This window comes from Epinephelus moara, chromosome 21, assembly GCF_006386435.1.
Source record: "Epinephelus moara isolate mb chromosome 21, YSFRI_EMoa_1.0, whole genome shotgun sequence".
NCBI lineage: Eukaryota > Metazoa > Chordata > Actinopteri > Perciformes > Serranidae > Epinephelus > Epinephelus moara.
In genome coordinates, this window is record NC_065526.1 from 31049537 (window position 1) to 31062339 (window position 12803).

Here is a 12803-nt window from a genome sequence, read left to right on the forward strand (position 1 = left end):
TTAGGTTGTCCCTGACCTGCCCTGACAAACAACTAATCACTAACCAGCCCACCTGTGCGCCCTGGTTGCCCAGGCTCGGGGTATTCTGTGTACGTTGGCTCGGAGCACTCCAGGGTGACGGAGGCCACGGGGGCTGGCTCTGCCAGCATTACTGGCACCGGTGGAGGCTCATCTGGGTCAGTTAGTAGGGGCTCCTTGAAAGCCTTGTCTTCACTGGCTTCATAGCCTATGACAACCAACAAAGGGAGGTATAATTATTATTAAAGATGTGAGAATAAGAAATCTCAAAGGGCAGTTAAACTAAAAGTAGTGCTTTTTGAAGGATTAAGTGCCTAATATCTGAGCACGTCTCCAAATTAGCAAAGATATACCTGTGCAATGGAAAAAAGGCTACTGATACCTGCTGAAGTTATGTATGGCAGCTGGCCTGGCATCTATGTTCAACTTTTTTTTTCCTGGTTCAGTTAAGTGCCCGCTAAGACGGACGGTACAATCAGTTTGCTTCCTTTCGCTCTTATCATTTTTAGATCACTATAAATAAGCTGGTATTCCAATAATGTGAGCATCTCAAATAATATATGGGGGCCTGGGCAGCACAAACAAATAAAGCTTGGATAAAACATTGAGGACAAGGACACCTTAACTATGACATAAATTATAAATTCATGTCATATGCTACTCTGAGTGAAAAACCACAAAATAAAAAAATAAATTAAAAAAGGGAATACCTTTTCAATATCTCATTTTCCAATTTTACTCTACCGTGTTTTTCTTTCACTATTAAGCATCTCTCAATGAAACATGGGAAAATACACCACAAAAGGAGGAATTATATCATCTGAGCTGCTTGAGGGCTTTAACAGTGAAACATATTGGGAAGGAAGTGCTGAGTTTCACTGAGAGTACCTTAACAGCAATTCAAAAAATGGCAAAGTGAAAGTGGCTGGGTATGATTTGAGAATGGAAAAATGGTTTTCTTGGAGAGGGGAAACTCAGAGCAACACAATGGTGAGTATGACATGATCAGGTTGTTGTACTGACTGAATTAATGCTGCAGAACAAACGTTTTACTAAATAAAATCAAAAAAACATGGAGGAAGTGTTTAGTTTGCAGGAAACAGCATCAACAGCAAATTAAAACAGGAAACATATCAGAAAGTAAGGAGACATCTCAAAGAAACATTGTAAAATATACTTAAAATAACAGTGCAACTAGACATAAAGATCTGTATCTGATATAAACCTTTTCAAATTAAGGCCTTCTTGCTTGCGCAATTAAGGTAAATGGAAGCATCGACTTCGATAGCCAAACAGTAATGATTTCAGTAACTTGTGACAATGCCATATAAAATATTTTATATTATGCTTGCAGGACAAGGGAAAAAACACTTTGCCAATATAAAATAAACCCAGACATCACAGCGCAGCCCACACTGTATGATTGGCAGGTGACCTCTGAGAAGTGCAGCATGCTTCTTGACAAACGGTGGTTTTTGCAGGTAGTGAACCTGCCATTACCTGATTCATAACAGTCTCTCAGACATCCACCTAGACCTCCAGTTATCCTTTTAAATTTACCAAAATCATAACATATAGTCTAAAAACTACAGATATTTTCCCAAATTCTAGACGATATATATTGTTTGTAACAGAGGATGTCTTTCAAAAGAACATCACAAACACTGAATAGAGAGTTAATACCCTGAGGTTTAATTGAGCATGTAAATCTAAAGCCTGTTTACCAGACACAGATAAAGACAAATCCTTAGAGAAGGAGGTATTTAAAGGAGACACTGGAAAGTGCACCTGGCTGTTTTACACTTCTTACATTTTTCAAACAGTGTAATATTTAATACACTAGATTTTGAAAGATTCTGGTAATAGGATTTCAAGGAGATGTGTATTGAGAATACTGAAATAAGGACAAAGATCAGTCACCTCTACATCGGTCAAATCACCACCCCTCAAATAGTTCTTCCCAACATAAAATAATGGTGAAACTTTATCATGTTAACTAGTATGAATGTTAAAGGAAACATTTATGAGAGCACTGATGATAGTGCTGTGCTGTGTACCAGTTCACTTAGTATACTAGTTTTAATTTTACGTATGAGATTACTAATTTTTCATACACTGCAATACTGGTTAAAGGCTGAAACACATACTGCAACTGAAAGAGCGCTACTGTCGGCGCACGCTGTGTAGAGCGGGACAAGGAAACCCTATTGATTGCATACCCTTCTTACCAACAGTTACAGCTATATAACACAACAATTAATAACCCAAACTAACTCAGACATTTACAAAAATTAAATGCAGAACTGCATGCTGGGTACTGGTACAACTGGCTGGCTAGCCAGGCAGCATGAGGCTAAGAGTCCATTAGCAGCTGGGAGATGCTGTGTTGCTTCAGTACATTTAGAAGAACAGGAAAGAGAGGTGGAGGATGGAGAAACAGAGACTGGAGATGCATGTGACGAACTTGTGCCCTGGTGCCCTAAAGCTGTCTACTGTTTGGGAGTTTTTTGTTTGTTTTACAAAATCTGACATTTGTTGAGCCATTGTTGTTGTTACTGGTAACTCTAGCAACTTAGTCCATCACCTCAGCAAAAAACATTTTAGAAAACCAAGAGTGTATGTGATCACTATTGTCAAATTGGAGGCAGTCAACCTGTGGTGCCAGTACGACAGTGAAACCAAAGGGTCAGAGGGGCATTTGCTTGAGGCGCAGAAAGGCAAGCTGTGGAGCAATATTACCAATAACAATCCTCCGATGCAAGGACAGGGTCCGGCTACAGACAGTCTAGAAAGACCAGTGCAGGGCAATGACATCAATGCTGAATTTGAGGCATGTCTTAACAAAGCAAAAATATTTCATAATATACTGTCAATTAATATTACGATTGTTTCTTACTTGTGTGTTTGTATAATGTGTCTTTGAATACTTAAATACTTTGAGTATATACGTTTATAATGTCTCACAGTATTCTGCTGCCAAGAGTACATCAAATATAACATTTTAGGCATGTATGTACTGAAAGGTTTGACTTGTGTGTTACACCACAATCTGGTGGTCATACCAACAAGCACTGATGGGTTGTGAATTTATGATGCAGACAGCTTCCATTTCAAATGTTGAAATGTAAATCCATAACCCCTTCACAGTGCTGAGCAAAACACACAAATAAAACTCTACTTGCAGGTGCTATTTCCTGAGAATATAGCTAGAGTGTCACTGAGTGGCTGAGGTGGGGGAACTAGCCACTGTTGGTGCTGAGGAAAAGAAGTTTCCTTCCCTGATGGCAAATTCATAGTGAGTTTGTAGTGGTGAAAAAGGCCACTTCATGAGTGGCCAGACTATATTACGTCTCTAGTCTTCTGCAATGAATTTTCCATAAATGTCCTCGCAGACGTAGGACACGAAATAGGCCGGCACGTCAATCAGAGTCAGACTAATCAATAATTTCTGTTTCGCCACCATATCCATGTTGCCTCTGTGTTGGCTATACTTGGCTGGGTACATTAAAGTGAGTGATTACGGTCATTTGTGTAGAGGGAACGGTGACTGTGGTTGGAATATTCATAGCTCATACTAAATTGAGTGTGAATGATTAAAGAGGCGTCGCCGCATGACGAGAAAAGTGACAAGAATGGACAGAGGCAGGCTGCAAAGTAAAATAAGGGTTTGTGAGGAGAGCCCAAGTGTTATTTCAACAAGCTAACAATACTTTGGCTTCATTCAAACACTTCAGCTCCTTTCAATGCCTCGACGCCACCTCACTGTTCAACCTCAAATGACTCCTCTGTTTTGTTAAGTGTTTCAAAATTAAAGCAAATTAACTAGTGTTCAAGTCAAACTGACTGATACTTTAATTCCTTCCAGTGCTTCAACCACACATCATTATGATACAACCCCTATGAATTTACTTTATAAAGACCTATATAATACACTGTTTAATGCGTTTAACTGCAATTTATCATATTTGATGTAGGGGTGGGCGATAAATATGATTTTTTTTTTCCCCCTTCAATTACGATTTCGGCTTCCCTTGATTTTCAAAACAAGATAATCGAGATAAAACGATTTTGTGCTGCATGACAAGTCTAACATTGCTGCTCCCGTTTCGTCTTTTATTTTGTAAATCAAGCGCACCCTTTTCGAGCGGAGGTGCACAGACCCTCCCTCAAAACAGTGTTGCCAACTTGGCCACTCTTCAGACCCTCTTAGCGACTTCATTTCTAAAAAAGCGACTAGTGACAAATATAGCGACTTATTTACAACGTCAGGGTAACGGCAAAACATGAATTCAAATATATTATATTGTATTTCATTCCCATGTATGCTGCACAGAATAATAACAGTCCATGGCTCCTCTTAAGAGTCTCTCCCCCACCATGTTAAAATAAAAATAATCGTGATTACTTTTGCCATACTCGAGCAGCCCTAATTTAATGTCATATATGTGTTTTAACACTTCAGCTCCTTTCAGAGCCTAAACTCCATCTGATCCCTTTTACTCTATTCATTTCAGTTGAACTATCTTCAGTGCTTCCAATTCAACTGACTGACATATTTTCAACACTTTTCAGTGGGGATTTCCCAAACTGATCTCTTAAGTATCAGGGCCAATCAAGGCATTTTTTTTAACTCATCACATTTGGCTTTATTGACCCATATAGAGCCTGATCTGATCCAATCCAATCCTAGATTTTACGTCACCTGTTGCACAGGTACCCACAAAGGTTTCATGCAGAGCAACGCGAAGTGTAGCTATTGTCAACTCTCCAACTTTTTGTCTCTCCTCCAGTCAGTTGACTCTGTATGTGTATGAGCAGGGGCTGAGCTCCGCCCACCGTGAAACTCATTTACATAAGTTAGGAGCGCTCATTTCATTTTAGCTTGGTTTGAGTGTCTCTTGCATTTTGCTGTCATCTATGGTGCATAGTGTTCCACCAGCGACGCTAACCACTGGACAGCTAACAACAACCTCGCCATGCCACTGCAAGTTCAACAAAATCCCCATGAACAAAAAGCAAAGGGTAATTTATTAATGCAGGTTGCAAATATACAAATTTGAATTGCTATACATGGTTTATATGCGGCAGTTTAATACTTAAACCCTTTCACTGCTTACACTCCAACAGACAATTTAACTACCTTCACTGTTAAAGTCCAACAGACAGCTGACACTGACTGCTTTCAGTAAGTCTGTATATATTCTGCTTATATTGTTATAATGTTATTTTTATACTGTTACAATGTTATTTTTATTTTTCCTATTTTTTTTTACTACTGCCAAATAGGAGCTGCTAAACAGATTTTCACAGTGATATTGTCTGACAATTTTAACGGTGACAATAAAGTATTCTTATTCTTATTCAGTAATCCAACTACAACTGACATTTCAGTTCCTTTCAGTGTTTCAGTTCCCACTGACCAACTGCTTCAAATTCTTACACTTCAACTCCTCTTAGTTCTTCATCATTTTACTCCTCTACAAATGTGAGCCAAATTAAATAAATGTATGCTGTTTCCAGTGTTAGGCTGCAATATTTTAACTAAAGCAAAAAAAATTAAGGCCTTTTTGTTCTTATATTTCAGACCATTTTCATTCAGTTTACTTGTTGTAGGAAACAAAACTGGCAACAACTAAAACCTTGTTAATTCTTTCTTGCTGCCATGTTTGTCCAGGTTCATTTTACCAGCTGCTCTGACTGATATGAATTTGTACTTTACAAGTTCTCAGTTCAGTAGCCACTGTACTAGATAAAGAAGGACCTGTACATTACATTTCAAATTAAGACTTCATTTTCTTGCTTTCTATTGTAGAAATTTAATCCATGGTATTGGAAGTAATTGGGGTCCTGTGAAATCTTAGTTGGCTATGTTGAGTAGCATGTCACTACAACTTTAATGGATGTCATACATTTAAAAGTTTGACAGTCTAATGAAGCACCCATTATTTGGCAGGAAACTTGTTTTTTTTAATTGCCCAGTGCAAGTATATTCCAACACTCCCTTTCTGACGAGTATTTTGCAGTCCAACCTATCTGCTGCTTTTTAATTGTCATGTGCATCCTATTTAAATCTATCTTTTAGATGACTTTTGTTGACTTACTACTCTGATGTGCGGATGCAGTGCATTTATATTTAGTTTAATTTGCTACAATTGCCAAAAAACACAGAACAAACAAACAAACAAAAACCCCATAAATGCTTTGTACAAAAGTGGTCAACATATTTTGCATCCCAAATCATTGGCTGACCTTCTGGGCCGGGGTCGGCCGAACTATCGCAGCCTTCCTTCCATGGCTGCAGGGCAGCAGTTGTGGTGTCAGCACTTCCGCTGGGGTCCAGGCTAAACATGTGGTTGGCCCATGCTTTCGCATTGGGGTTGAGGTCTGAAACCTTGGCGGATTCCTGTGAAGAGGACAAGGAGTTTGATCAGAGCTATGAATGTTAGCAGAAGCATGTCTGCACAATGATAGTTGAAAATGAATGACAAATATTTACCAACTCACTGTGCTTGAATTTTAATTAAATTCTGACTCATGATAGGAAATACATGTTGAGTATAAATGGGCAGTAAACTAAAATGTAGTAAATTGTTGCCTACTAGTAATTATGTAAAAATATTATACAACATATTAAATTTTATTATACTGAGTGGAAAGCTGACAAACTCACATACTGTGCATTTTAACCTGACAGTAAAAATGTGGACAAGGAAAATAGAAAAGTGCGACACTGACATCAAGCAATAAGGCAAAGAGCACAGGTACAAAAACAACAGATTCTGGTTCAAATCAAAATTGTAATTGCATTGTTGTTATTTCAAGACTGTTAAAACTTAGTTTTAGGACATCACAAGATACACTGTAGTCTGTGAACCTTTTACATTTGCCTTTAACAATGTAGTTATTTTCATTTCAGAAATTTTGGTTTCATCAGAATTTTATAGTTGACTAAATTTGTACTTATTTCACCATGCAAGCTGAAAAAACTTAAGTAAAATGCTTAACACATATATACACACAAAACACTGCCTACAAGTCTATTAGCTCATTTGACAATATCGCCTGTTAGAAGTTAGTGACTTAAGTGTTGGCAGATGAGCCAGGAAACCAGACAGTGGCTTATTATAATTTAAGAGCAAAGGATATCTTGCAAAACCGCACTCACAATTTTGTGACAGACAGCGTCATTAAGAAAACCATATTGCAAAATCTTCAAAGACAAAACTTTAAGTTTAAATAGCCTACCCAAGTAATTTCCTCTGCTAAGCTCACTGTCAAATACAAGTAATAAATACATTTGAATGACTTTGAGACTTTCACTGAATCTTTGCATGAGTAAGTACAATACAGAAATGGCCACAGTTCTAATGAATTTTCTCACTTGAGCAACAGAACTCCTTTAATTTCATTTGCCAACAAGACTCCTCAGACCGACAACATCTGACAAGAACTGCTTTAACCAGCAGAGACACTGGTACAAGCTGACAGGGACCAGGCCCATAAAGTCCTGCTGGACATACTCACAGGATCAAAGCAGCAGTTCAACATACAAGTCTCACAGGCTAACAGACTGTAACCCAGAGCCGTGGTCAGAGCCAGAGTTTCATTGAAGTCCTGAGGCATAGCGGGCCAGGCGCTTCCTGACGGTGGTGATATAAGGCTCCACTGCATCCAATCCATGATTAACACACACAAACAGAGTCTAAATATCTCCACAGGCAGCCAGAGGGACACTCCCGACCAACATGGTATGACTTAAGCCACAACCTGGGCTCCTTCAAGTGAAGCAGCCACCACCGCACCTCTCTAAGTCATCCCCGTCAAATCACAGGCACTTCAACGCTCCGTCTGGCCCCTCCGATCCGAGCTGCTGGGTTGATTCAACAAATCTGATGACAGCACTGAGGCTCTGTTGCCCTGGTGGGCTAGGCTGACGTTGCAGAAGCTGACTGGCTGTCTTGCTCCTGTTGAGCAGCCGTCTCTGCTTTTGTTTTGTCGCTGTTGCACTGAGTCATTCTCCAGCAAAATACTGGAGCTGTGGAGGGAGTGTTGAGTTGCACACCTGAGCTCAAACGAAGCCTGCTCCAGTGATCCACGTGCTAAATCAACCCAGAGGCATTGCTCAAATTAAATCAGCCCTCTTGAGCCTTGGTTTTAATAGATTATTCTGCTAACGAGCTGAGTTGCTGAGGCAAAAGAAAGGCTGGGAAAACCTGGTTCTTATTTAAGAAGCAGCAAGTTGAGTTAAATATAGAATTAGTCTCAGAAACTAGGGAGGATAGATTAAAGGAAACACAGTTAAGGAGATAACACTGACTTGATACAAGATGAGCAGCAAAAGACAGCGTTCCTGGGTCGTATTTCACAAACGCTGCACTACGAGATCATTCGGGATGTGTCTGGCTAGACAGACACACACCCCCACCTCTGCTAATAATCCAGCCCTGCACTAATGAAAAACTCCCACTCCTGTCCAAGCTGGCTGCCATAGAAACTGTTGCTGACATCACCGGATGTGTACGTTCTGGGCACCGCTTGACCTTTCAAAATTTTTAAAATGTTCCCTTCCTTCACACAAGAGGAAAAGGTTATCTGCTAGCCTGATTGAGGGCGTATTTTGGGAGGAGACGAGAAGATGTGATTCATCATGAACTGCAGACAGAGACGAGTTATTGTCGGTGTCATCGGAGGGCAGCCAGTGTAGTGCTGGGTTTATTGCTCTGCCTGTGTGATGGGAGGCGAGCTCGCAGCAGCAGCAGACAGAAAGACAGAGACAGCAGACATGCAAGAGTCCTTCAGGGCAGAAAACAAAAACAGCTGAATTTGGTCGTATCTGTCTGTCTGCAGACCTGAGGCTCATCTTCCCTCTATGACAGCTACAGAGCTAGAGGGGACAGCGGGCCAGATGAGTGCTGAGCAATCAGGAAGCTAACGCATCACAACTAATGTAAAAATGCTTCGTCCTGAGTACCAATTCCTGCTAATACCACAGCATCAACACATGTGGTTTAAAGTGCTTAAGTAATAGCAATTCAGTTTCTCTCAATGTAAAACTGCATACAAACCAAGTGTCTCCTGTAGGTGAGGTTTCCAGACACAACACAACAACACAAATTCCACTGGCAGGCAAAATTATCAATCTACATCATTTGTAGATAACGCAAAACAGGCAATTTCCCCTTGATGGAGAAATAATGGACCAATCAGAGCTTTGTAGAGAGGATTAAAAATAGGGACATCATCTTTCTCCAAAGCTTGCAAGCCACCCATCAAACGAACAAAATGTTGGGAAACTGAGCATAAAATTGGTGATAGGCATGTGTGAGACTGATGCAGCTCAGCTGTACAGGCTGCTGTAAACCGACTTACAGAAGTGACAACTCTCATAGGGATCAGCGTAATGCATAGATAACAAGATTTGGTCAAAACCTAGTATACAAGACTGGACCATGTATGAAACACTAGAGGGCATTTAATTTGAAAAGAGGGCTTTTAATTTGAAACAGAAAGTTGTAGGATTCACTTAGCCACAATCTTTCACTCTGACAGCGCTGGCCTTGCTGTTGTGGTCCAGCCAAAAAAATTAATGTAAATACATGTTAAAATGAAGAACAATACACTGAGACACACTCATACAGCAGAAGGAACCTGCTTTCTCTGGAGCTGTACACACTGATTGAGAACCTTTTTACTCAATTTAACACAACCCTCCCCTCTTCAGCTCCAATCAGTGATGCAAGTCTCCACGTGACAGGTGGAGGCTGCACAGCCGTCAGCCACTATCCTAGCGTGCGATAGATTCAAAGTCAGTGAATAGCAGTCATAAACAAAACGGCTGTATACGCCCCATGAGGACGTGATGAAGAACTTTAACAGCAGTCGATAAACCGTGGGGTTATAAACTAAGTCCAAGACACCAAGTTTGATTTCTAACTCTACAAATCTTTCACACCATCTGTGCAGTAAATGGTTAAAACTTCTGCGTCATGTGAGGTTGTACCTACAGTTGTTTATGTTGTGCAATAATCAGCCATGTAAAGTTGTTAAATATCAGTCTGACATTAGCAGCTGCATGTCAAGATGTTATGTATGTTCCCTCGTTTTCTCAGTATTTTATTTCTGCCCTCATATTTTTCATTACTTCTGCATTCATACACAAACAAAGCATTTTTATACTTGCAAACTCTTTAACTAAATTGCCACTTGGTTGTTACGGTAAAGATCCCGCTTTTGCCTGTAACCGATTAGATTTAACATGCAGAGCTATAAATAGGTCAAGTTCAACTTCTGCTCCGTTTCTAACACATATGTGCAAAGCATATGGTGTATCGCTCTGTCTCTCTGTGTGTGCATGCATGTGTGTGAATAAGGAATGAGGTGGAAAACACATGGGTTTGGTAGCACCACATGGCATGTGTTACTGTGGCACCAGTTTGATGTGGGGATAAACTAGATTTTGATCGAGTCATTTTGACTGTAATTGACTGTATTATTTTCCAATGTTACTGTTATGTAATTTCTTATTTTACCATTTCTATTTTAAGATCTACTAGGTGCTCTTTGTTAAATGAAATGTTTTAATATTACCCAGTTAAATACTCCATAATCAATTATATGATTTTAATAATGTTCTACAGTGCATGAAGAAATAGTGGTGCAGCATGAGCAGTGGGCTCGTCTATCTTAATTCTGACGAAATTACTGACAAATTGTATGTGGTTGACATTACAATTTTACTTCCTGTGGTCTCAACACTTTTTGTTATACAGTTTCCACACAATGCACATTTGGGAAGTCTTCTTAGATATACTGATAACAGCACGGCAGCAAAGTGACAAATTTATAAGCAAATGAAATGTACATTTGTAAAGATAACCTGGAATGAACTACATCAACTGCAGACTTCTTATGCATTTTACAACTTTTTAAAAACTGAAAAAAATACTGGAGGGAAAGACTTTCTATGTCTCAGACTTTGCTCCTGAGCCTTAACATCCTGAACTGTGTGTATTCAACCCTGGAAGCAGTGTTTTGGTTCTCTGACCGCTTTTCCCACCACTAATCCCGGCTTGTAATGAGACCTACAGCCTGAAGCATTAGCCCACTGGACTCAATCAGGGGCAAGTTTGCTCCCTCCTTTTCGCTGCCAATCTTCTTTCCAATCTTGAGCATGTGTAAATGACAGTGGAAAAAAGACAGCGGGCTCTTTCCATTTCCTAATTTTGGAGCTCTCAGGAAAAATAACTTTTTCTTTGCCTGAAGGCCATCCGCTTACTTCTTACCCATTTCCTCAGCTCCACATTCTTTCCTATTTGAAGAGGTTGATTGAAACCCATCAGGGAAACAGGAAGACACATCCCTGTGCTAGCTTTATGACAGACTCAATTCAATTCCCCTTTGTTTCCTCGGTCCTGTAGCAGCAGCCCTAAATTACCATGGCTAGAGAGAGTGTGAAGACCAAGAAAGATTTTCCTCTAAAAAACAAAAAGAAGCACCATCTCTGATCTGATGAAGAATGATTTAAAGCGCTGGAGCCTGAAACATAACTGCAACCAAACAGGGCGTGATCTGGAACTTGAACACTTTCCACCTCAAGCCACAGTGCTGGTGCCAAATCCTGCAAGTGTACAACTAATTTTCAGATTTTTAATCTAGTTTACACAACTACTACAACTCACCACCCACCTTCAGTCTAGCCAACCATGTCTTTTCTTAGGAAAGAACCAAAAATCTAAATGGCAGTTGGTTAAGTGGCTGGTAGAGGAGGCAAGTTTACTCGTTGCAGCCAGAATTTGCAGTATTTGGCCCGAGGTTGGTGTAATATCCCACCCTGGTGACCGCATTTAGCCCCGGTGGCGTGTCACATGCTGAAGTGTTGCATGTGCTACCATCAATCAAACCAGCAGGGATGGGTCGCACCATGGCAGAATGATAGGCCATACAGTCTGAGTGAATGATTTGAGGAGTCTGTGGGGACACAAGGAGGTGAGTGAGTATAAACAACCCAGGTATAGCCATCTTAGCATGAACAGGGCTTCCTCCTTGCAGCATAATTTGAATCCTACAGTGTTTTGGCTTCATTTTTACTTCCTGAATGTCCAGGCTTTTGGCACAGTCACTACATTTTTTAGCTAGACATTCCCCATTTCCCTCCCAGGATAGGTCTGGGTACTCAAGAATGACATTTTTGGTATGTCAGTGCTACTATACATGTTCTAGGGCTCTTTTAAAAAATAATAATAATAATAAAAAGATGTGTTCTGTCCAGATGTTTTTAATGAATAGCAAATATCTGTATGTAAATACATGGCTGAGTGTCAGTTTTCCAGGGATACAGGAACCATGCTGGTGGGACATTCTATGCCTGTACTGACAGAAAAATGTACCAGTCAGTTCTAATGGAAAGAAAATCCATTTTACATGGATTCTGTGATTAATAAGGGTCTGTTGGAAACCGCACACTAACATACTATTCATGCCATGTGTGACATAAAATTAACCATGTAATGCGTTGTGACTGGATAGTATGTGGATTTATGTATGTGAGAAATGCATACAAGATAAGCAAGAATTTATATATATATATATATATATATATATACACACACACACACACACACACATATATATATATATATATATATATATATGTGTGTGTGTATATCTATCCATCCGTCCGTCCGTGTGTGTGTGTGTGTGTGTGTGTGTGTGTGTGTGTATATATATAAAAATTAATTAATTAATTAATTACTTTCTATATATATATATATATATATATATATAAA

The 12803-nt window shown here is 39.7% G+C and overlaps 1 protein-coding gene across 3 annotated transcripts in view; it reads right to left on the bottom strand.

Moving 5' to 3' along the window:
* Positions 1 to 12803, bottom strand: part of LOC126408838 (la-related protein 4B-like) — a 61465-nt gene that overhangs the window by 32473 nt on the left and 16189 nt on the right. For 2 of the 3 annotated variants that reach the window (XM_050074559.1, XM_050074558.1), the window contains exons 3-4: positions 6268 to 6421; positions 53 to 226 (exon numbers count right to left, since the gene is read on the bottom strand). In XM_050074559.1, coding sequence (XP_049930516.1) covers positions 53 to 226; positions 6268 to 6421 — 328 coding nt within the window. The remainder of the gene's footprint in view (positions 1 to 52; positions 227 to 6267; positions 6422 to 12803) is intronic. The other variant, XM_050074560.1, reaches the window with a different exon arrangement.